We start from the raw sequence: 22,726 nt of genomic DNA, 5'->3' as shown, positions 1-22,726 counted from the left end.
TACTTAGGCCTCTTTTTACAAAGACCTACAATGGCCTCTTACTTGCTTAGACCTTCATTCTTAGGAGGACTATTGCTGTGGCCTTCTCACCTGTGCCCGCACCTCGCCCACCACCCACCCAGTCTAACTTATTTTGCTCCGGCTTCCAGAGAGGTCTCTCAGAAGGGCATATCTGCCAAAAACATGTGTGGTCCTCATGAGCCCCCACAGGGAATAGCCTTGCCTTTTCATCTGTATGTTTCTAAATTCACAGTCATTTGTTGAACACCTACTGGGAACCGGGCTCGCCCCTGAAAATACAGAGACATTCAAGATCCAATTCCCTCAAAATTTATCATATAAATGGAGAGTAGAACTCAATCTACTCTCTCACCTGGCTTATAATCTGATAGCAGTGGCAATATCTTATTCATTTTTGTATCCCCAGAACTTAACTCTATACCTAACATAGGGCTAGGGTGCCATATATATTTGATAAATTTCCTGATAAATATCCTAAATTTACTATGTACACATACTCAGTCCTTCTTTCTTTAATTGTTTTAAAAGATTTATAAATCATAACAATTGGATAACTCCCATCGTCTGGATCCCTACTGTGGGCAGGGCACCATGCAGCCCATTTCCATGTATTAGTTTATCTAATCTCATAAAAGTCTTGCAAGAAAAATAAGACATGAGAGATGAAGCAATTTGCCAAAGTCTGTTAAATTTTCAGTGGTGTTTTGAATCCAGAGCTATTGGCCCCCGAAGGTTTTCTAGAAAGATATCAAATGACACAGTGAAAAAATTATTAACCAAGAGTAGGGTCATGTATCGAGTGAGCTGGTAATCAGTCTTGATTTACACAGATACACGATGAACATTACTCCCCAAAGAGGTGCAAAATCATGAAGGAAAACAAAAGGGGAGAGAAGTAAAAAAAGTCATGCTCTCTGCCACTATTTTATAAGTATGTCTTTCAAAGTTTTGGTTTTTTGTTTTGTTTTGTTTTTGTTTTTGTTTTTGTTGTGTTTTTTGTTTTTGGGGGATTTTTAGAACAAGTCTTACCAATTTTTAACTTTGCAAAAGAATTACGGTGAGATCTTGTTCAAATACTGTTTCTTTTTTTTTTAATTTTTCTTTATTGTTTATTTATTTTTGAGAGAGACAGAGACAGAATGCGAATGGGTTGGGGCAGAGAGAGAGGGAGACACAGAATCCGAAGAAGGCTCCAGGCTCCGAGCTGTCAGCACAGAGCCCAACGCGGGGCTCGAACTCTCGAGCTGTGAGATCATGACCTGAGCCAAAGTCGGACGCTCAACCAACTGAACCACCCAGGCGTCCCTGTTTCTACAACACTCTGCTCAGATATTCTGATGCAGGATGGAGTCCATGAATGTGCATGGCTAGTAACCTCAGGGTGATGCCCTTCGCAACTGGTTTAAGGACCACACATAGAACCACTGCGTGCCCCCTGCGGTTCCTGCTGGTACCTGCCCCCAGAGTCCCACTGCTTTGCCTCCATGCCCCTGATTTGCTAGACTTAATTCAGATGTGGACTGATAGGAAGGCTTATAGGAAGTGTGTTTACATATTTATACTTTACATATAACATTATTAAGGATAATTACTCTAAGATTTGTAGATTAATTTGCTGGATCACAGAGGGTCAGGATGACAACATAACAGGCATATTAGACACAAGATTCTCTGTTTAGCAACCGTTGCTTCATTTTATCTTTATTTTAATGAAATGGATTGTGGTTTCTAAGGAGACAACAGAGTTACTGGCGGAGTGTTCGGTGGAAATAAAGCTGGGCTCAGAGGTGCTCCTTTGCCTTCAGAGCTCACCAGGGGTCATCTGATGGGCATGCTGCTGTATTTAGACACAGTGGGTCAAATGTAATAGATTTCAGGGCTCTGATGCAGTGTGTTCTGGAAGAACCTACATCTTCTGGGATCTGTTCCTGTGACCTAACACCCTGCCTTTGGCTTTTTTTTCAGGTTTATTGAGGCATATTTTTGTGTCATAAATTTCACCTGAAGTGTACAGTTCAGTGGTGTTTAGTGTATTCACACAGTTGCACACCCATCATCACTACCTAATTGTAGAACATTCCAATGCCCCCAAAGAAACCCTAGACATGTTAGCAGTCAGTTCCCATTTCCCAGCTCTCAAACACCTACCCTTGGCTGCTGGCAAGGTATATATACACTGGTATCTATACAAGGTATATACAAGGTATATATATATATATATATATATATATATATATATATATATACACAAGGTATAGATACAAGGTATATAAATATATACAAGGTATATACTGGCTGCTGGCAAGTGTGTACATATACACACTTACTGTATATATAGCCTCATGTGGACACTTTACATTTATGAAATCATGCAGTGTGCGATCTTTCATGACTGGCAGATTTCACTTTGGTGAAATTGGTTTGAAGGTTTAACGGTTCACGTTTCATCTATGTTGTAGTATGAGTCAATGCTTGATTCTCTCCCATTGCCTGATAGTATTCCACTGTATGGATATACCTCATTTGTTTACCCGTTCATCACTTGATGGGCATCTCGATTGTATCCGCTGTTTGGCTATTATGAATCGTGCTGCCATGAACATTCAGGCACAGGATTTTATGTGGACGTGTGTTTTTGTTTCTGTAAAGTATATACCTAGGAGTATAATTGTTTGGTCATATCTCCCTTTTGGAAGTTTTTAATTTTGAAATAATTCACAGTAAATTGAAAAAAAATACATATCAGGTGGTGCTGTGTGCCCCTTACCCAGTTTCTTCCAATGGCAGCGTCTTGCATAAGTGCGGAACAATATCAAAATCAGGAAAACAATATCTGTAATACACACCGAATTTATTGATTGTTCCATTTGACATACACTTCCGTGTGTGTGTGTGTGTGTGTGTGTGTGTGTGTGTGTGTGTAGTTCTGTGCAATTCTGTCATGTGTATGGATTTGTGTAATCACCACTACAACTATGATGAGGACACTTTCATCACAGAGACCCCTCATGATGTCCCTTTATAGCCATACCCCTCTCTCATTCTCCCCATTTGTAACCGTTAGCAACCACTAATGCATTTACATCTCTACTAGCCTCCTTTCCAGTGAAATACCACAGAATCTATGCCTGTTTTCAACCTGTACCATGTGTCTACAGACTGTGACATCGAAAGATCTATTTTCCAATTTAATTTCTTGACACATGTTTTTGAGCTAATGTCAGCAATCCAACCGGCTTTTGCATACTTTTTTTTTCTTTTCTTGTATGGTAACCAGGCAAGGCCAACTCCCACAAAACTGCACAAGGGGTTTGCTAAATGTAAATAAATAAATGGTTGTTAAGTATTTACTTAATTACTAGAGTTAATTCGGTCTTCTTTGTGTCTGTAGGCTGTGTGTAGATCTGTAACTAAATATTCAATCATGTGGTAAATGCTAGATTGCCAGGGGCATAGAAAGAAAGGAAAGAAATAGGACTGAACCATTTTTAAGGCGTCAAAAAACATGTACTTGTCTTGTAAGCAAGTTTCTTGTCTATTTCTGTAGTTTTACAATAGGAATATAAATGGTGGGGCAGAAAAACTACAGCTTTGACCTTGGTACTTGAAAAGGTGGGATCTAAATAAAACTGTTTTGCTGTCTGAATACTATCATTATCTTTAATGAGAGTGGGCATCACAAGGACATTTCAAATTGTACTTTAGGCCACAAATTAGCTGCCAGAACCAGATTCAGACTATTTTCCTTATGAAAATACTCATCCATCTGCCCTGCCCAGCTACATTACACATCTGTTTATATTAATATAAAAATCTATTCTAAACAATCTTAACATGTCCATTCTTGTCCTTTTCATTGAAGAGCACCTGATCTTTGTGTATCCCCATAACGTTAGACCTTCAAGTGTAGCACGTTTAGTAGTTGCTGTTTTGAGTGGAAACAAATCTTTCCCCATTGATAAAGCTTCTTGTGCTTTCCCTTCATGGCCCTGTCTTTGTCCCGACAGGAAACGGGGCACTTCTCACATAGATGGCTTCAAATGGCAATTGAGAGCCTGTACAAGACACATTGAGTCTTTGTAAATGAGTGGAGATGATCACATAATACTTCTCTGTGGCCCTGATATTGGATTAAGCCTCCATTTGGCTATTATGCTCTTTTAAAATATGCTTTTGGGTTCTAATTGCTGATAATTTCTGTAATATTTTGTTATTGATATTCATAAGTGATTCTATAGGTTTCTTTTTTGGTGTGATGTCTATTATTTTGGGGGATCACCTTTATACTATATTACAAGTTTGGGGATTTTTTTTTTCTGTGCTTTAGAGATATGTAAGTAGAGTTAAGTTTATCTACTCCTTAAGATTCTCTTGAGAAACTATATGACCCTGCTGTTTTTTTCCCCCCAGGGGAGCTCTTTAAAAATTTTTATTTTAGGGGTGCCTGGGTGGCTCAGTCAGTTAAGCGTCCGAGTTCGGCTCAGGTCATGATCTTGCGGTAATTTTTCAAATTCAAATCCAAAAAATACCTGAAATACCTAAATATTAAAAGCAAACATTAATTTTTAGAGACATTTTCAAATATACACAAAAAAATAGAATAGTACAGTTATTAACTCTGTATCCTTTGCTCAGGTTCAGCATTCATCAATATGCTGTGATTTTTGTTGCTACTATTCCCCTTTGTTTTTTTTGGGGGGGGGCGGGTGGAAAATTTGTTTTCTTTTTTAATTTTAATTCCATTATAATAGGCATACAGTTTTACCTTAATTATTAGTTTCAGGTGTATAATATAGTGATGAAACAATTCCGTACATTACTCAGTGCTCATCATGATAAGTGTCCTCTTAATCCCCTTCCCCTATTTCACCAATCCCTCCGCCCACCTCCCCGCTGATAACCACCAGTTTGTTCTCTGTAATTAAGAGTCTGTTTGTTGAGTTGTCTTTTTTTTATTTGCTTGTTTTGTTTCTTAAATTCCATATGAATGAAATCATATCATATTTGTCTTTCTCCGACTGACTTAATTCACTTAGCATTATATTCTCTAGTTCCATCCAGGTTGTTACAAGTGGCAAAATTTCATTCCTTTTTATGGCTGAATAATATTGCACTGTGTATATATACCACATCTTCTTTATCCATTCATCTATTGATGGACACTTGGGCTGCTTCTATAATTTGGATATTGTGAATAATGCTGCAATAAACAAAGGGGTACATGTATCTTTTCAAATTAGTGTCTGTATATTCTTTGGGTAAATACCCAGTAGTGGAATTAATAGGTCACATAGTAGTTCTGTTTTTCATTTTCTGAGGAACTTCTGTACGGTTTTCCACAGTGGCTGCATCAGTTCGCATTCCCACCAACAGTGCACGATGGTCCCTTTTTTCTCTGCATCCCCTCCAGTATTTGTTGTTTTGTATCTTTTTGATTTTAGCCATTCTGACAGGTTTGAGGTGATAGCTCATTGTGGTACTGATTTTCATTTCCCTGATGTGAATGATGTTCATCATGTTTTCATGTGTGTGTTGGCCATCTGTATGTTTTATTCCGAGAAATGTCTCTTCATGTCTTCTGCCCATTTTTTTAAGTTGGATTATTTAGTTTAATCAGATATGTCACTTACAAATATCTTCTCCCAGTCAGTAGGTTGGCTTTTAGTTTTGTGGATTATTTCCTTTGCTGTGTAGAGGCTCTTTGTTTTGATTCGGTTCTTTTAGTTTATTTTTTGCTTTTGTTTCCTTTGCCTCAGGAAACATACAGAAAAATGTTGCTACAGTCCATCTCAGAGAAATTACTGCCTGTGCTCTCTTCTAGGATTTGTGTGGTTTCATTCTCATGTTTAGATCCTTAATTCAATTTGAGTTCATTTTTGTGTACAGTGTAAGAAAGTGGTCCAGTTTCATTATTTTTCATGTAGCTATCCAGTTTTTCCAACACCATTTCTTAGACCCATTGCGTATTCCTGTCTTCTTTGTCAAAGATTAATTAACCATATAATCACGGTCTATTTCTGCACTCTCTGTTCTATTGATCTATGTGCCTATTTTTTTTTGCCAGTTGCATACTGTTTTGATTGCTACACCTTTGTAATATATCTTGAAATCTGGGATTGTGATACCTCCTGTTTTGTTCTTCTTTTTCGGGATTGATTTGGTTATTTCAGGGTCCTTTATGGTTTCATACAAATTTTAGGATTGTTTGTTCTAGTTCTGTGAAAAATGCTGTTGGCATTTTTGTAGGGATTGAATTCAATATGTAGATTGCTTTGGGTGGTGTGGATATTTTAACAATATTTGTTCCTCCAGACTGTGAGCATGGAATATCTTTGCATTTGTTTGTGTCATCTTCAGTTTCTTTCATCAGTGTTTTATAGTTTTCATAGTGCAGGTCTTTCAAATTTTCTTTTAAGTTTATTCCTAGGTGTTTTATTATTTTTGGTGCAATTGTAAATGGAATTGCTTTCTTAATTTCTCTTTCTGCTGCTTCATTATTAGTATATAGGAATACAACATGATTTCTGTGTATTGATTTTGTATCCTGTGACCTTACTAAATTCATTTATCGGTTCTGGTAGTTTTTTGGTAGAATCGTTACAGTTTTCTATATATAGTATCATATAATCTGCAAATAGTGAAAGATTTAGTTCTTTGTTACCAAGTTAGATGTCTTTTATTTATTTTTCTTGCCTGATTCCTGTGGCTGTGTTGAATAAAGTGGTGAGCATGGACATTTTTATCTTTTTCCTGATCTTAGAGAAAAGTTCTCAGTTTTTCCCCATGGAGTATGACATTAACTGTGCGGTTTTCATACATAGTCTTTGGCATGTTGAGGTACTTTATGTCTAAACCTACTTTTTTCAGGCTTTTTTTCATTATGAATGATATTACACTTTGTCAAGTGCTTTTTCTACATCTGTTGAAATGGTCATGTTTTTTTATCTTTTCTCTTATTGCTAAATGATGTTATCATGTTGATTGATTTACAAATATAGAACCACCCTTACATCCCAGGAATAAATCCCACTTGATTATGGTGAATGACTTTTGTAATGTGTTATTGGATTCAGTTTGCTAATATTTTGCTGAGGGTTTTTGCATCGATGGCCTGTAGTTTTTTTTTGTTTGTTTGGGGTATGTGTGTGTGCATGTGTGTGTGTGTCTGTGTGTGTGTGTGTGTGTGTGTGTGTGTGTGTGTGTGTCTTTACTGTTTTGGTATCAGGGTAATTCTGGCTTCCTAGAATGCACTTGGAATCCTTTCTTCCTCTTCTATTTTTGGAATAGTTTGAAAAGAATAGGTATTAACTCTTCTTTAAATGTTAGGTAGAATTTGCCTGTGAAGCCACCATCGGTTCCTAGACTTTTGTTGGGAGTTTTTCGATAACTGATTCAGTTTCATTTCTGGCAACCAGTCTGTTCAAATTTTCTGTGGGATTCAGTTTTGGGGAGTTATATATTACTAGTAATTTATCCATTTCTACCAGGTTGTTCAGTTTTTTGTCATCTAATTTTTCATATTATCTAATAATCCTTTATATTCCAGTGGTGTTGGTTATTATTTCTCCTCTTTCATTTCTGATTTTGTTTATTTGATTCCTCCCTCTCTCTCTGTCTATGTCTTTATCTCTCTTTTTATAGATCTAAAGACTTATTGATTTTGTTGATCTTTTCAAAGAACTAGCTCCTGGTATCATTGATCTGTTATTTTTTTTTATTATTATTTTTCTATTTTGTTTCTTTCTCCTTTAGTTTTTATTATTTCCTTCCTTCTATGTGTTTGGTTTTTTTTTCCCCCTTGGCTCATTTAGGTGTAAGGTTAGGTTGTTTATTTGAGATTCTTCTTGCTTCTTGAGGTAGGCCTGCATTGCTATAAACTTCCCTCTTAGAACCACTTTTGCTGCATCCCGAAGATTTTGGACCATTGTGTTTTCATTTTCATTAGTCTCCATGTAGTTTTTGTATTTCCTCTTCGATTTCCTAGTTGATCCATTCATTGTTTTAATAACATGTTGTTTAACTTCCATGCATTTGTGGGGTTTTTTTCCAGATTTTTTTCTTGTGCTTAGTTCTAGTTTCATAACATTGTGTATAGAAAAGATTCATGGTACGACTTCAGTATTTTTGAATTTGTTGAAACTTGTTTTGTGGCCTAATGTGTTACCTGTTCTGGAGAATGTTCCATGTGTACTTGAGAAGAGTGTGTATTCTGCTGTTTTAGAATGGGATGGTCTGAATATATCTGTTAGATCCATCTGGTCCAATGTGTCCTTGAAAGCAGTGTTTCCTTGTTGATTTTCTGTTTGGATGATCAATCTATTGATATAAGTGAGGTGTTAAAGTCCCTACTATTTTTGCATTACTATCTATTTCTTTCTTTAATAGTTCTTTGTGTATTTGGATGCCTTCATGTTGGGTGCATAAATACTTAACAATTGTTATATCTTCTTGTTTGATTGTTCCCTTTATGATTATATAGTGTCCTTCTTTGTCTCTTGTTAAAGTCTTTGTTTTAAAGTCTATTTTGTCCAATATAAGTATTGCTACACCATCTTTCTTTTCACTTTCATTTGGATGATAAATGCTTTTTAATCCCTTCACTTCAAATTTGCATGTGTCTTTAGATCTTAAATGGGTCTCTTACAGGCAGCATCTAGCTTTTTCATATTTTTTTAATGTTTAATGAGAGAGATAAAGAGAGAGAGAGAGAGAGAGAGAGAGAGAGAGAGAGAGAGAGCAAGCCAGAGAGGGGCAGAGAGGGAGACACAGAATCCAAAGCAGGCTCCGGGCTCAGAACTGTCAGCACAGAGTCTGATGTGGGGCTTGAACTCACGAACCACATGATCATGACCTGAACTGAATTCACACTCTTAACTAACTGAGCCAACCAGGTGCCCATAGCTTGTTTATGATGGGACATTTTCAAAACAAATTTTGTACTGATGATTTCATTACAAACACCCCAGTATGTATCAGTAACAAAGAAGATCTTTTTTAATCTTTTGAAACAAAGCCATACTACCATTATCATACCCAACATAATTAAAAATACTTTCTTCATACCATCTGATGCCAAATTTGATTTTACTTTTTCTGATTGTCCTTTTCTTAAGTCCACATGCAGTGTTTGATTGGTATGTCTCCTACATCATATCTCCTTTTCTCTATTTATTTTTTGAAGGAACTGAATCATATGTTCCCACATTCTGGATTTATCTAATTACATCCTTAGAGTGTGGGTGAGAATGTTTCTTTACTTCTTTCTGTAAATTAGAATTCAAATCTAAGGGCTTGATTAGATTAGCTTTGGATTTTTGGCAAGTCTTATCTAGTGCTGTGTATTTCATATTATATCACATTAGAGACACCTTGATAATCACTTTTGGGGATGTTGAGATTGATCCAGGTTTGGGTATTGTTAATTTAATCTATCCACTAAAAAGTTCTCTATCAACTTATATTTTTTGTGGAATATTAAGTTACCATCAAATATATTATATGCAAGAACGGTAGGATATGATCTTTTCTCTTTCCAAAGAATAGGACTTTATTCTCTAGCATCCTCGAGAGGTGACCAATGGACTTAAATAGATAGATCAATGATAGGTAGGTAGGTAGATAGATGATAGATTAAAAAACTAGTAGATTGTATATATTTAAATCTATAAATTCAGTTATGAGTCTTTTTGATGCTCACATGCTTCCATCAAATTGGGTCTTGGGGCATTTTTGACATATTTTAATTTTTGCTAGCTTTTATGTTTTCAGGTGAAGGAGGCATTCCAGTCTCATCCTGTTCCAAACATAAACTCAGTAAAACCCTTCTTCCTTTTAGTAAGAAAGTATTCAGTGGTCCAAATGTGTAAATACATAATCAAAACAATTAAATAATGAGTTTTTACTGATACCACCAACTCAAATTCAGAATTCAGAATTACATATTTTTTACATTTTATATTTGTAATTTTTATGGCAAAGTTTTAGTTTCTGTTGTTATTAACAACATAATGTGCTATTAATTTTTCTTGACAGATACAATAGTTTAATAAATCAATACCAATGTTATTTAATAAGAAGGCTTTTTAATATATTTTAAGATTTTTGTTATTTTCCTTTGATTGGCATATCCTACTGTTTCCTACTCATCAAATTACCATTTTCAATATGCTTAAATTTGTGAATTGATAATAAAGCTTAAGCTAAAAATAGTTTTATTGGTCACTTTTGGAGGCTACTAGAGGACAAATTCAGCCTTTTGATACTGATGAATTAAAGAGGAAGCATGAACTATCACTCTTGCTTTTTTCCTGCAGCCTATCTTTTGGTTAAGGAAACCTAATAATTGATGAGGAATGTTTCATTTTTATAAAGTATTCCCACTGAGAAATCAAGAAAGAATGGGAAAGTAAGATCAGCAACATACCAACTGATGTGTTTTGGGGCAAAGTCCTTATGTTTTTTTGTTTTTGTTTTTGTTTTTGTTTTTTTTTAACATTTATTTATTTTTGGGACAGAGAGAGACAGAGCATGAACGGGGGAGGGGCAGAGAGAGAGGGAGACACAGAATCAGAAACAGGCTCCAGGCTCTGAGCCATCAGCCCAGAGCCCGACGCGGGGCTCGAACTCACAGACCGCGAGATCGTGACCTGGCTGAAGTCGGACGCTTAACCGACTGCGCCACCCAGGCGCCCCGAAAGTCCTTATGTTTTATGAGTTATTTGTAGTATTTATAAGTGGGAATGCTCGTTTCCGGGCTTTGCCCTCAGGTATCTCCCTGTAACTGAATCAAAGTTTACAGAGAAAGTATATTAGGAATGGTAGGCTAACTACAGTGGTAAACAGCCCCCACATCACAATGCCTTAGTAAAATAAAAAGGGCCTTTTAATACTCCCATTACAGATCCATGTGATTCTTTTTCAGGAAGTCAAACACGGATACTGTCCACTTCTATAGCTCCTTTTCCTTTTAGGTCCTTGGGATGCTTTATTTGGGTTTTGTTTCACTAAGTGATCTGCTTTGGTCAAAGTTGCATCAGCAAACATGCAGTCAAAGGCCTGACAGTTGCTTGCCATCTTGTTGATCTTGGAGCCTTTACCAGGGGAATTTGTCTGTGAGAGTATGAGAGATCAAAGCACCCCCAGAAAGCCCTGCTGACCCAGAAGCTAAGTGCAGATGCCTGGAGAACCCTCACAAGACATCCTGAGCCTGGCCAGGACTTTTCCAGATGAACCCTGATCTGTAGAATCATGGAATGATTATCATTTTAAGTCAGTTTTGGAGTGGTTTGTTATGTGGCAATGGATAACTGATATACTGAGAATATTGATGAAGCAAGATTAACCAAATGTAATAATGGGTGATATCAGGTTCATTTTATTACTCTGTATTCTTAAAATTTTTTTTAAGATTTATTTATTTTTAAGAGATAGACAGAGTGTGAGTGGGGAAGGGGAAGAGAGAGAGAGGTAGGCACAGAATCTGAAGTAGGCTCTAAGCTCTGAGCTGCCAGCACAGAGCCTGATGTGGGGCTGGAACCCACAGACTGTGAAATCATGACTTGAGCTGAAGTCGGCCGCTTAACCAACTGAGCCACCCAGGTGCCCCTCTTTTGTCTATTTTTAAATTGGGGTATTTGTCTTTTTATTGTTGAACTTTAAGAGTGTTTTACGTATTCTGAATATGTCTCTTATTAGATACATGATTTACAAATATTTTCTCTCATTTTATGGGTTATCTTTTCACTTTTTTGATGATGTCCTTTGAAGCATGAAAGTTTTACATTTTGATGTTCAGTTTATCTATTTTTTCTTTTGTTGCCTATGCTTTTGATGTCCTATCTAAGAATGCATTGCCATATCCAAGGTAATAAAGATGTACACCTATGTTTTCTTCTTAGAGTTTATAGTTTTAGTTTTTACAATTTGGTCTTGATCCATTTTGAGTTAATTTTTGTATGTGATATGAAGTAGGGGTCCCACTTCATTCTTTTGCACCTGGATACCTGCTTAAACCAGCACCAATTCTATTTTTTTTTTAATTTTTAAAAAATGTTTTATTACTTATTTTTGAAAGTGAGAGAGACAGAACACAAGCAGGGGAGGGGCAGACACAGAATCTGAAACAGGTTCCAGGCTCTGAGCTGTCAACACAGAGCCCGACACAGAGCTTGAACCCACCAGCTATGAGATCATGACCTGAGCCAAAGTTGGATGTCCAACCAACTGGGCGGCCCAGGCACCCCAATTACTCTGTATTATTTACATTAATTTCAAACTTTCTGTAATGAAAAGTTACAAAGAAACTACTTAATGTCAATATTACTTGAAACAATTTTTAGTGAATTTGTTTAAATTTAATTTACACTGTTTTCCAGAGCGGCTGCACCAGAATGCAAACTGGTGCAGCCGCTCTGGAAAACAGTGTGGAGGTTCCTCAAAAAATTAAAAATAGACCTACCCTATGACCCAGCAATAGCACTGCTAGGAATTTACCCGTGGGATATAGGAGTGTTGATGCATAGGGGCACTTGTACCCCAATGTTTACAGCAGCACTTTCAGCAATAGCCCAATTATGGAAAGAGCCTAAATGTCCATCACCTGATGAATGGATAAAGAAATTGTGGTTTATATACACAGTGGAATACTACGTGGCAATGAGAAAGAATGAAATGCCTTTTGTAGCAATGTGGATGGAACTGGAGAGTGTTATGCTAAGTGAAGTAAGTCAGGCAGAGAAAGACAGATACCACATGTTTTCACTCATGTGGATCCTGAGAAACTTAACAGAAGACCAGGGGGGAGTGGAAGGGGGAAAAAAAGTTACAGAGAGGGAAATACGCAAACCATAAGAGACTCTTAAATACTGAGAAAAAACTGAGGGTTGATGGGGGGCCGGGGAGAGGGGAAAGTGGGTGATGGGCATTGAGGAGGGTACCTGTTGGGATGAGCACTGGGTGCTATATGGAAACCAATGTGACAATAAATTATATAAAAAATAAATTTCGTTTATTATTTTTTTTTTTAATTTTTTTTTTCAACGTTTATTTATTTTTGGGACAGAGAGAGACAGAGCATGAATGGGCGAGGGGCAGAGAGAGAGGGAGACACAGAAACGGAAACAGGCTCCAGGCTCTGAGCCATCAGCCCAGAGCCCGACGTGGGGCTCGAACCCACGGACCGCGAGATCGTGACCTGGCTGAAGTCGGACGCTTAACCGACTGCGCCACCCAGGCGCCCCAAAATAAATTTCCTTTAAATGTTTAGTAATTGCTCTTTTTCCTTTTTTATATTTAATTTTCAAAAAATTATTTAAAATATTTGTTTTGTTTCAAAATTAAAACTATAAGTGTCCAGAAAGTTCTAGCTTTCAGCTCTGTCCCCATTCTTTCTCTTTCTCCCCTTAGGTATCCATTTATATTAGTTGTTACGTGATTATACTGGGAGTCATTTTAGAGATTTGTTAGTGAATTAGGAGTTAAATTAGTGACAGATACATAGACAAGTAGGCAAATGAGAGAATAAGGCAATTATTAATCTCAACAAGTCACATTTGTTTCAGCAAAGGAGAATTAATCACATTATAAGATTTTCTATATATGAATGGATGTATGTTGTCATGTCATTGCAAACAGTATCCATCGATCTAACTAAAATTACAATACAACTGTATTGGAAATTTGGGAGATGGAAAGTTGTTTGAATATGGGTGTGACGAAAAAGCTAATTCTGGGGCACCTGGGTGGCTCAGTCGGTTGAACATCCGACTTCAGCTTAGGTCACGATCTCATGGTTTGTGGGTTCGAGCTCTGCATCCGGCTCTGTGCTGACAGCTCGGAGCCTGGAGCCTGCTTCGGATTCTATGTGTGTCTCTCCCTCTCTGCCCCTCCCCCACTTGTTCTATGTCTCTCTCTTTCCTCCAAAAATAAATTTAAAAAATTTTTTTTTAATTCTTAAAAAAAAGAAAAAGCCTAATTCTTATCATTTATATTGGTAAGTGAATAAATAGCCTGTAAAAATGAAAAACAAATCAAGCAGCATCAATTTAAATGTGCTATTCAAAGATAAAATAGTCAATATCAAAATAATGGACTAAGAATTAAAAATCATCATCTCTGGTGGTGCCTGGGTGGCTCAGTCTGTTAAACGTCTGACTTCGGCTCTGATCATGATCTCACGGTTTGTGGGTTTGATCCCCCCATCAGGCTCTATGCTGACAGCTCAGAGCCTGGAGCCTGCTTGGGATTCTGTCTCCCTCTCTCTTAGCCCCTCCCCTGCTCACACTCTGTCTCTCTCTGTCTCTCAAAAATAAATAAACGTGTAAAAAAATGTTTTTTAGAAAGTGATCATCTCCGCGCAGAAGGGAGGCAAGACATGTTGGTTTTGCCTAACAAGCCTTGTGGTTATGTTATGAGTATCTCTTCGAATCCTTACTAGTTGTATGAGGCAGGCTCTTTCTTATACCTGTAGCTCCATGAGAAAGTTAATGCTTTGGGAGTTTGTTAGCCATCTACTGCTGTGTAATTAATTATAACAAAATTTGGCATCTGGAAACAGCAAACATTATTACCTCATAGTTTCCCTGGGCCCTTGGGCTTCTCTGGGTGGTTCTCACTCAGTCTCTCACAGGGCTGCAATTAAGATGTCAGCCAGTGCTGCAGTCATGTTGGTGTTTGTGGAGATCTGTTTCAGGGCTTACTCACATGGCATGCCCAAAGCCTCCAAGCTCACTCCGGGGGTCCTCTTTCCAGGGCGGCCACGGGACACAGCAGTTGACTTCCCTGACAGCGAGCGATCCCAGAACACCCAAGATGGAGGCCACTGCCTTTTTAAAGTCTAGTCTTGGTAATGACAGATGCTACCTCTGTCATATTCTGTTAGAGGCACATCTGTAAGTCCAGCCCACACTTAAGGGGAGGGCATGAAATCAGGAACAAGACATGAAAGCTAAGGGTGTGGATAAGATGAGTTATCGTCAAGGTTGCCTGCCACAGGAGAAGTGGCTTCTCCCAGTAAGTGGTAAGCGTAAGTACGTAAGTCTAAGTGGTAGCCCTGTGATGCAAAACCACCCAATTCGATTCCAGGGCTCGTGTTCTTAACCGCTATGTAACCTTTGTATGTTGCCTGCATGGAATTTACCCTGAACGGGAAAACAGTACCTCCTTTGACACCACTGCCATCTTGGACGTGTGGGAGTGGCCAGGAGGGATAACTCACGTAAGAGCTGACTTTCATACGTGTGTCGCACACTCTGGTGTGTTAGGTTGGGGTAAACACGAATAAGCTGTACGTTACACTCAGTGTGTACGATGCAAACTAGACTCCCCCACTTACCTGTGCTTCGGAAAGGGTGCATGACTGCAAGAGAGAATTATATGGGTACAAGGATAACCTTGAATTCACTCTAATTTATAAAAAGTCACACCCTCTCAAGCTTTAGAACTTTATTGATAATGAATTACCTGAGAACCCCCTCACACTTGATCATGACAAAATGCAGCTTCGTATTTCTGGGATGGGGCATTAGTCACAGGGGCACGCTGGCTAAGGTGAGGAGTTGGTGCTATATCTTTAAAGCTGTTGAGAGCCACTGAAGTGTGTTAAGCGTGGAAGGATGACATAATTGGATATGTACCTGCTGCTCTGAGCTATGCCATCGTGTCTAAAACATCAGACGACATTCCACATTCTCATGCATGAGACGGCAGATGCTTCCTTTACACACCACCGAATCCATTCATGTTGATGTAATGAGATTTATAAATTTCTCCTATCTGCATATTGGTCCGAGTACCCCATCTCCAGGCCCCCGTGCCTGCCTCTCTCTGTGTGCATAAACACCTTTGTGGCTACGGCCACAGCTTCTCTCTGTGTGCTTTTGATGGCACAGACTGATTGCCTCATTCAGGGTCTGTGGTCACATGCTAACCGTGCTGTTGACACATCTTAGGAACTTAGTGAGTGCTTGTTAAGTCAAAATGGACTAAATCTGACTGGACACCTGCTCTGTGTTTTAGGTACTGTGCCGAGCTCTCGTTGTGTAGAAATAAGATAGTGTTATTTTGTTAATAAAAAAAGATATGACTGTATGTATTCATTCAGTTTTTCATCCACTAATCAAACATTTTTGAAGTCCTGCTGTGCATGTGGCCTTGTGCCAGGTGCTAGAACACAGCCTGAGACAGCACTGCTCTTCCAGCTTCTGTGACCACTGGGGAAGACAGAACAGTGTATGGTGATCCTAGCTCAGTCCACTGTGTGGGCACAGAGGAGGGGCACAGACGTCAGCAGAGAAAAGGGCCACAGAGGAGTGAAGGGGAGACTTTCTGGAGGAAGTAACCTCTGAGCCGTTTGGAAGAATAAGTGAATAAATGCTCGGGTGAATGGAGGCTCAACTCCATCAGTATTGGGACACTGGTTTGTTAGGACTTGATGGGAGGGGGGAATCGGGGCTATAGAAGCGGGAGGAACCAACCCTGAAAGTAGATAATAGGTAGGAGGTACCGATCCCTCCAGAGTGATGTGTAGAGCCAAGCAAAGCTTTATCTCTGCTGTCTTTGTGTCTTTCCAGCCCTCTACGAGCAATCCTGCGAGGTATACAGGCACCAAGGGAACACGGCTGGTTTCTTCTACATCGATTCCGATGGCAGCGGGCCGCTGGGACCCCTCCAAGTGTACTGCAACATCACGGGTAAGGGGCAGAATCCCCACTCAGGCTTAACCGAGCTACCTGATGGTACACAGCACAGGGAAGTCCACTGGAAGGGGACCTGTGTAAATAAAAATTTAAAGAGCCAACCTCAGGTGTGGGGGGCATGGTGTTTAAGTAAATAATAGCAGTTAGCAGCTGGATTATCTTTCATAGGAGAGGAAGACTTAATGGTCTTAATCACATTCCGCCAAACCTAGAATTAACCAGGAAGCATTTTCTGTAGACCCTGCCAAGGACATTGTCTCTTTTAAAACTCAAGAGCAGAAAGAAAAGGAAAAAAACAACTAAACAAACCAAAAGCAAACCTGAAAATCAATAGAGAACCCTGACTCAGGAAGTGGGGAAGTGTGATTCATGTCTGGCCCCGGGGATGGTGTGAATCCCGTATGCTCTCTGAGGCTCAGTTGTCCATCAGTGAAATGGGCAAAGTAGTTCCTTCCTCCCAGAGTTGAAGGTTAGACACAATCATGAGTATTGGAGGAATCAGCAAGGCTAGTTACCCAGTAGGTGCCCAACAAGAAAAGTGAATTACTTGCATTTTCCCAGCCACTCCTTCCTAAAGTGCAGAAAGACATAGTAAGAATCAATTATTGCACGGATTTAGAAACAATCTATGATCACTAACTTATTCTGCAAAATAATTCCACAAAGCCCAAACCTGATGTAATAGTTTCTTAAAAATTCAGCAGTGCAAGTACCCTCACCATCGTGAGGGTCACTCATTGGCGCATATGCGTTGTGTGTGTTTGTTCCGAGCACTGGCCTTTGGAAATGACAACAGAATCATGTAATAAAGCAGAGAAGCAGGGGCTATTAAAGCTCATTGAGTCGTCAGGCCTCAGGCGTCCCTGCAACAAGGCAAGCACATTCCCTGAGCTCCTTCTGTAGCCGCAGACTGGCCTTGGCACGGAGGATATGCGGAGAAGTTAGATACAGCCACTCTCATTTATGAGGCAGGAATATCAGGAGAAATGCCGGGCATATCACAGGTAGAAATGCAAGCAAACCATTGCAAAAATGGTGATTATGGGCACTTTGCAATTTGTTCATCTGGATGCAAACGACCAAAGTTTTTCTGCAGAAGATGCTATTTACACGGATTTAGAAGCATTTCCTTGCATTTCCTTAACACTTAGTGCATCTCTCCAACCTGCACGTATGTTAACTGCTTCCCAACTAGCCCATAATATAATTAGAAACTGTGGGACTGTTTTCTTTTCATCGTTATGGTAACCTATAGTGCTAACCTGGAGCTAGTTTTCTCCCTGGATCTTGGTTATTTTCCAAATGTAATTAACAAATGGATCTCCAGCAGTTCCTGCTAAGGATACAGACTTTCTAGCTGAGGACATTCGAAATTAGTAAACGCCCTTTTACTCAGCCCGTTAGGTGATTCCGATGCAAGTTGTCCCTGGTCTACACTTTACCAAAAAATGGAGGAAGTGATTTAGCTGAAGAGTGAGGACGAGGAGAGTGGTTCCTGCTGCTGAGAGATCAGGTGTGGTCACTCAGCTCCGACCAACTTCGGGAGCTGAACTGAGAGTTTACCAATACCATCTCTTTCCCTCCTCACCATAAAAATCCGAGGTAGATATTTTTATCTCTGTCTTACATAGAAGGAAAGAGAAGATGAGAACTTCTTGACTTTCTCGAGGTCATAAATACTGGAGCTAATAGTCAAGACTCAGGAAGCAAACAAAACCTTCTGGTGCAGTAATAATTTATATCACTAAAACATTAATTGGATACTTGTATTGCTTATGTTTTGCTTTACACAGTGATGCAATTTTTGTTATAAAGTAAATCAATATTAATTATAGAAAATTTAAGGAGAAAAGCAACGTATCAAGAAAATGTTGAAGTGACCCCTCAGCCACAACCCAGAGACTGTTGTTGGTACTCTATTGTTAGGATTTCCTTGGGATTTTTTTTTTCTGTGAATGTGTATGTGTATTTCTTCTGTGGGTGTATCTGTTTTTTAAATATATATTTTAAAATCAAGCATCAACTTTCCTTTTTGTCATTACATATTTTGAATTTATTTTTTAATTTTGTTTTTTAACATTTATTCATTTTTGAGAGTGAGAGAGACAGAGCATGATCAGGGGAGGGGCAGAGGGAGGGAGACACGGAATCCGAAGCTGGCTTCAGGCTCTGAGCTGTCAGCACAGGACCCAACAAGGGGCTTGAACCCACAAAGTGTGAGATCATGACCTGAGCTGAAGTCGGATGCTTAACTGACTGAGCCACCCAGACGCCCCTGAATTTTTTTTTTTTTACATTTATTTATTTTTGAGAGAGAGAGAGAGAGCACGAATGGGGGAGGGGCAGAGGGCAAGGGAGACAAAGATTCTTATGCAGGCTCTAGGCTCTTAGCTGCCAGCACAGAGTCTGACTCGGGGCTTGAACCCACAAACCATGAGATCATGCATGACCTGAGCCGAAGTCAGACGCTTAACCAACTGAGCCACCCAGGCGCCCCATGCCATTAAAATATTTTGAAAATAAAATGTATACATTAAGTGTAGCTTTAAATTTTTAAACTCTTCAAACTAATGCGAGTTCAGGGACACAAAGGGTGTCATTGATTCATAGGTCTCATTTACATGGAGCTCCCTGCCTCTCATTGGAAACATTTCTCTCAGGGCTTCTGTAGGATGTTTTGTCCAAGAATGGCTAAAGATGAATTTTCACTTGTATTTAAAGGTTGCTATTTTGCTGATGTGATACTGAAGGAATCAGGACCTCAGAGTTGTGTTCGGGAATGGATAGGCTTGATTATCCCTGATCAGGCAATTCTTTTACATACGGTTTTTGGTTATGTGCAGTTGCAAAACATAGAGGTTTTGCTTTTGTTTTTGTTTTCTAAAAGAACTATAGAAATAAAAGCAAACCTCGGCACAAGCTGAATTCTGTAATTCTCATATTTGACATTTCTAAAAACATAAATATAATGATCACATACATTTTTTTATTTATACATGTTAAATGTTCTTAACTATGAGTGATTTGTAACACCTGTAAAAATGTGACAAAGGGGTCCAGGGAAGGGAAGGTCCAGGAGAAGGGAGAGAGGAAATGGACAGCGAGAACCAAAAGAACTGAACAGGGGTGGGGTAGGGTGGAGGGGAGACTCATTCTGCTTAGGATCCGGTTTCTGAAAACAAAAAGTTGCTGTTCTCTGCACTTTTCAGCAGCATTACTGGGGTAACCCAGAGAGTGTAAATGACACCGGAAGGCAGGGAACCTTGTGCTAGTCAGCTGAGTGTCCCTGGCCTACTTGTCCATAAATAAGGTCTGGGATCCTAAAATAAGGATCTGGGGCCAGGTGGTCTCACAGGCCTTCCTCATTTAGAATTCCATGAGAGATCATTTGAGGTTCAACCGAAAAGGGGACGTTTCTCCTAAGAAGTCTATGGATACTTGCAAACAAATGTCATGAAAGTGAAGAGGGACAGATTTTAGTCTTGGAAAACAGGAAATTCGAATCCAAAATACATCTCTCTTTACAATGTACCCTGGGCAGGGGAGGGCATGAGCTCCCTTTCCTAATGGCAAGGTGGTGCCTCACCCCTCCCGGGAGATTAAGTCTGTGCATCTCACCTAGGACAGGGTGATCTTGGGGAGATGACCTCCCAGATGCTCACAGAGTAACTGCCCCGTTCACTGGATGGCAGCATAATCTCTGCACAGGGACAGTATGCCAATGTATGGGAGTAACCTAAGGGGGCGATTAGATTTATGTATAAAGTGGACTGTATCTGAACCTCTACACATTTTGATCCTGTGCCTGCCATCCCTCATACTGTGTTCCAAGGCAGTTCACCACGGAGCTAGTGGGTAGGAGAGAAGGAAGGGCCACTGTTTGGATAGAGTGTTGAGTCAAATCATGGATGAGGCAGATAAAGAGGAAGCTTCTGCAGGAATGCACATGTGGGCTACTTCTAACATCTCTATATATGATTTACCATTCAGTTCAGCTTAGTGTACATTTGCACATTTCAGGCACTGTGCAGATTGCCAAGGATACAAAATAGTGTCTGCATCAGCTTCTCTTGGCTGCTATAACATTGCGTGGCTTAAAAATACCAAGAAGTGTATGCATCACAGTTCTGGAGGCTAGAAGTCCAAAATCAAGGTGCTATAGGGCCACACTACTTCTGAAACCTGTAGGGGAGAATCCTCCCTTGGTTCTTCTGGCTTCTGCTGCCTCACCCAACCTTTGAGCATTCCTAGGCCATAGCAGCAGCCTTCAGTGACTGCCTCCTAGCGATTGTCACCCTGCTTCTGTGTGACATAGTCACAGGTAACTTTCTCCTCTCATGTGTCCTCTTATAAATAGGACACCAGTCATATTGGATTAGGACCCCTCCTAATGGAGTATGACCTCATCTTAAGTTGATTACATTTGCAAAGAACCTATTTCCAACTGAGGTCATGCTCGCAGGTGCCGAGGGTTAGAATTTCAGGAGGACAGAATTCTACCCCTAATGGTATCATTTCAGTCTCCTTCACAGGTTAGTCATGGAGCAGACACAGTGGAAATTATAATATAAGGATAATGACAGGAAGTGTATCGTGTTCTTCCAGCCTCTTGTGGAGTGGAAGGGTTTTTGGGCAGGCAGGCAATGCATGTTTCTGATACCTGGAGGGGGAGCACTAACGGGCCGGAAGCAGAGACGAAAGAGGGCATTTCCAGGAAGAGCAAATGAATGTCAGGAACAAAGTTCAAGGGTCTCGAGCCTGCATATTTGTGGGGGCCACAAAACTCACCAAGATGAGTCACAAGTTTAGAACACTGAAAAACTAATCAAATTGCATGAATAGGAAAGGATCAGTTTTACTTGAGCAGGGATAAGCAAAAGCTGTTGTAGGTCCATAATCTGAACGAAAGTTTCCCAGCGAGGAAATCTACTGCGTCAATTCTGGGGAAAAGAAGGAATGTTTTATTATAGACAGTTACTGAGCATGTCAGACTAGTTAAATGTCTCTGAGTGAAAGATGAACTACTTTCTGAACACCAGCCACAGGATGCCATCCTCAGAGCATTCGTAGGTGTTAGCACTGTTCCTTTATATTGAGGACAGTGGGTCTCTCAGAGGGCTTGCTCAGATTAGGGACTGTTTACAAAGGTGTGAGCCTACAAAAGGAAATTATGGGAAGGGGACCACAGAACAGAGCTAGTAACAGAGGGGCTGTTCCCACCCTCATGCCCAGGGAGGTGAAGAGAGGGAGAGTTGCTGGAGTAGGAAGGAGAGCAGCATATGGAGAGGTTCAAAGAACTATGGCCTCTTGTGTGGGAGTAGCCAGCAAAGAGCTTGGGGAATGACCTCGATCTCCCCTTGGTCCTACCAGTCTGTTTCCCATGTCTCCACAGACAACCCAGCTAGAATTCAGAAGGCAAGAGCGCTTGCTGATGTAATGTTTTTCAGCAGCCTTCCTGGGCACAGAGAAGGCAGCAGAAGGAGAGAGGGTGTATTGGCAGGGCAAATGGAAAATACCCATGGTAGCCTGTTTAAGGAACTGTGTAAAGAAGGTTGGGGAAACAAATGATTAGAATTCGTCAAGGATCAAGGATGACAGTGAGGCAGAGGGCTGTCAGTGAAACCCACAAAGCGTGCAAATATATGAAACATGGATTTGTTCAATAGATTCCAACCTGAAGCAGATAGGACCTCCCTTTGTGGGCCGAATGGGAGTGAGGTTAAGATGAATGAAAGAAACACACACTGAACAAGAGACAGAGAGAAGTAATCGACTATAAGTTGCTAAGTCACTCAGTTGGTGAATTACTGAAGGACACATAGAACACCAGGAGAAACCATGGCATACTAAAATGTAATGTTTGGTTAAAAAGGAGACCTGGGCCCCATACCACTACCTACCTGGTGTTAAAATTTTCCTGGCCTGAATGTGGGTAATTTTAGCCAATGATGTGAAGTTTGTGATCATGCTTGGCTGTGTCAGTCTAATTGGGCAAGTATGTAGGAGGGCAT

The 22,726-nt window shown here is 39.8% G+C and overlaps 1 protein-coding gene across 5 annotated transcripts in view; it reads left to right on the top strand.

The window, feature by feature from the left end:
- Nucleotides 1–22,726, top strand: part of CNTNAP5 (contactin associated protein family member 5) — an 805,732-nt gene that overhangs the window by 512,696 nt on the left and 270,310 nt on the right. For all 5 annotated transcript variants that reach the window (XM_011285200.4, XM_011285199.4, XM_045033599.1 and 2 more), the window contains one exon: nt 16,590–16,709. In XM_011285200.4, the coding sequence (XP_011283502.3) occupies nt 16,590–16,709 (120 nt within the window). The remainder of the gene's footprint in view (nt 1–16,589; nt 16,710–22,726) is intronic.

The sequence above is a fragment of the Felis catus genome, chromosome C1 (genome assembly GCF_018350175.1).
Source record: "Felis catus isolate Fca126 chromosome C1, F.catus_Fca126_mat1.0, whole genome shotgun sequence".
In the NCBI taxonomy this organism is placed as follows: domain Eukaryota; kingdom Metazoa; phylum Chordata; class Mammalia; order Carnivora; family Felidae; genus Felis; species Felis catus.
The sequence above is the reverse complement of the archived record's forward strand: the minus strand, read 5'-3'. Positions and strand labels throughout refer to the sequence as shown.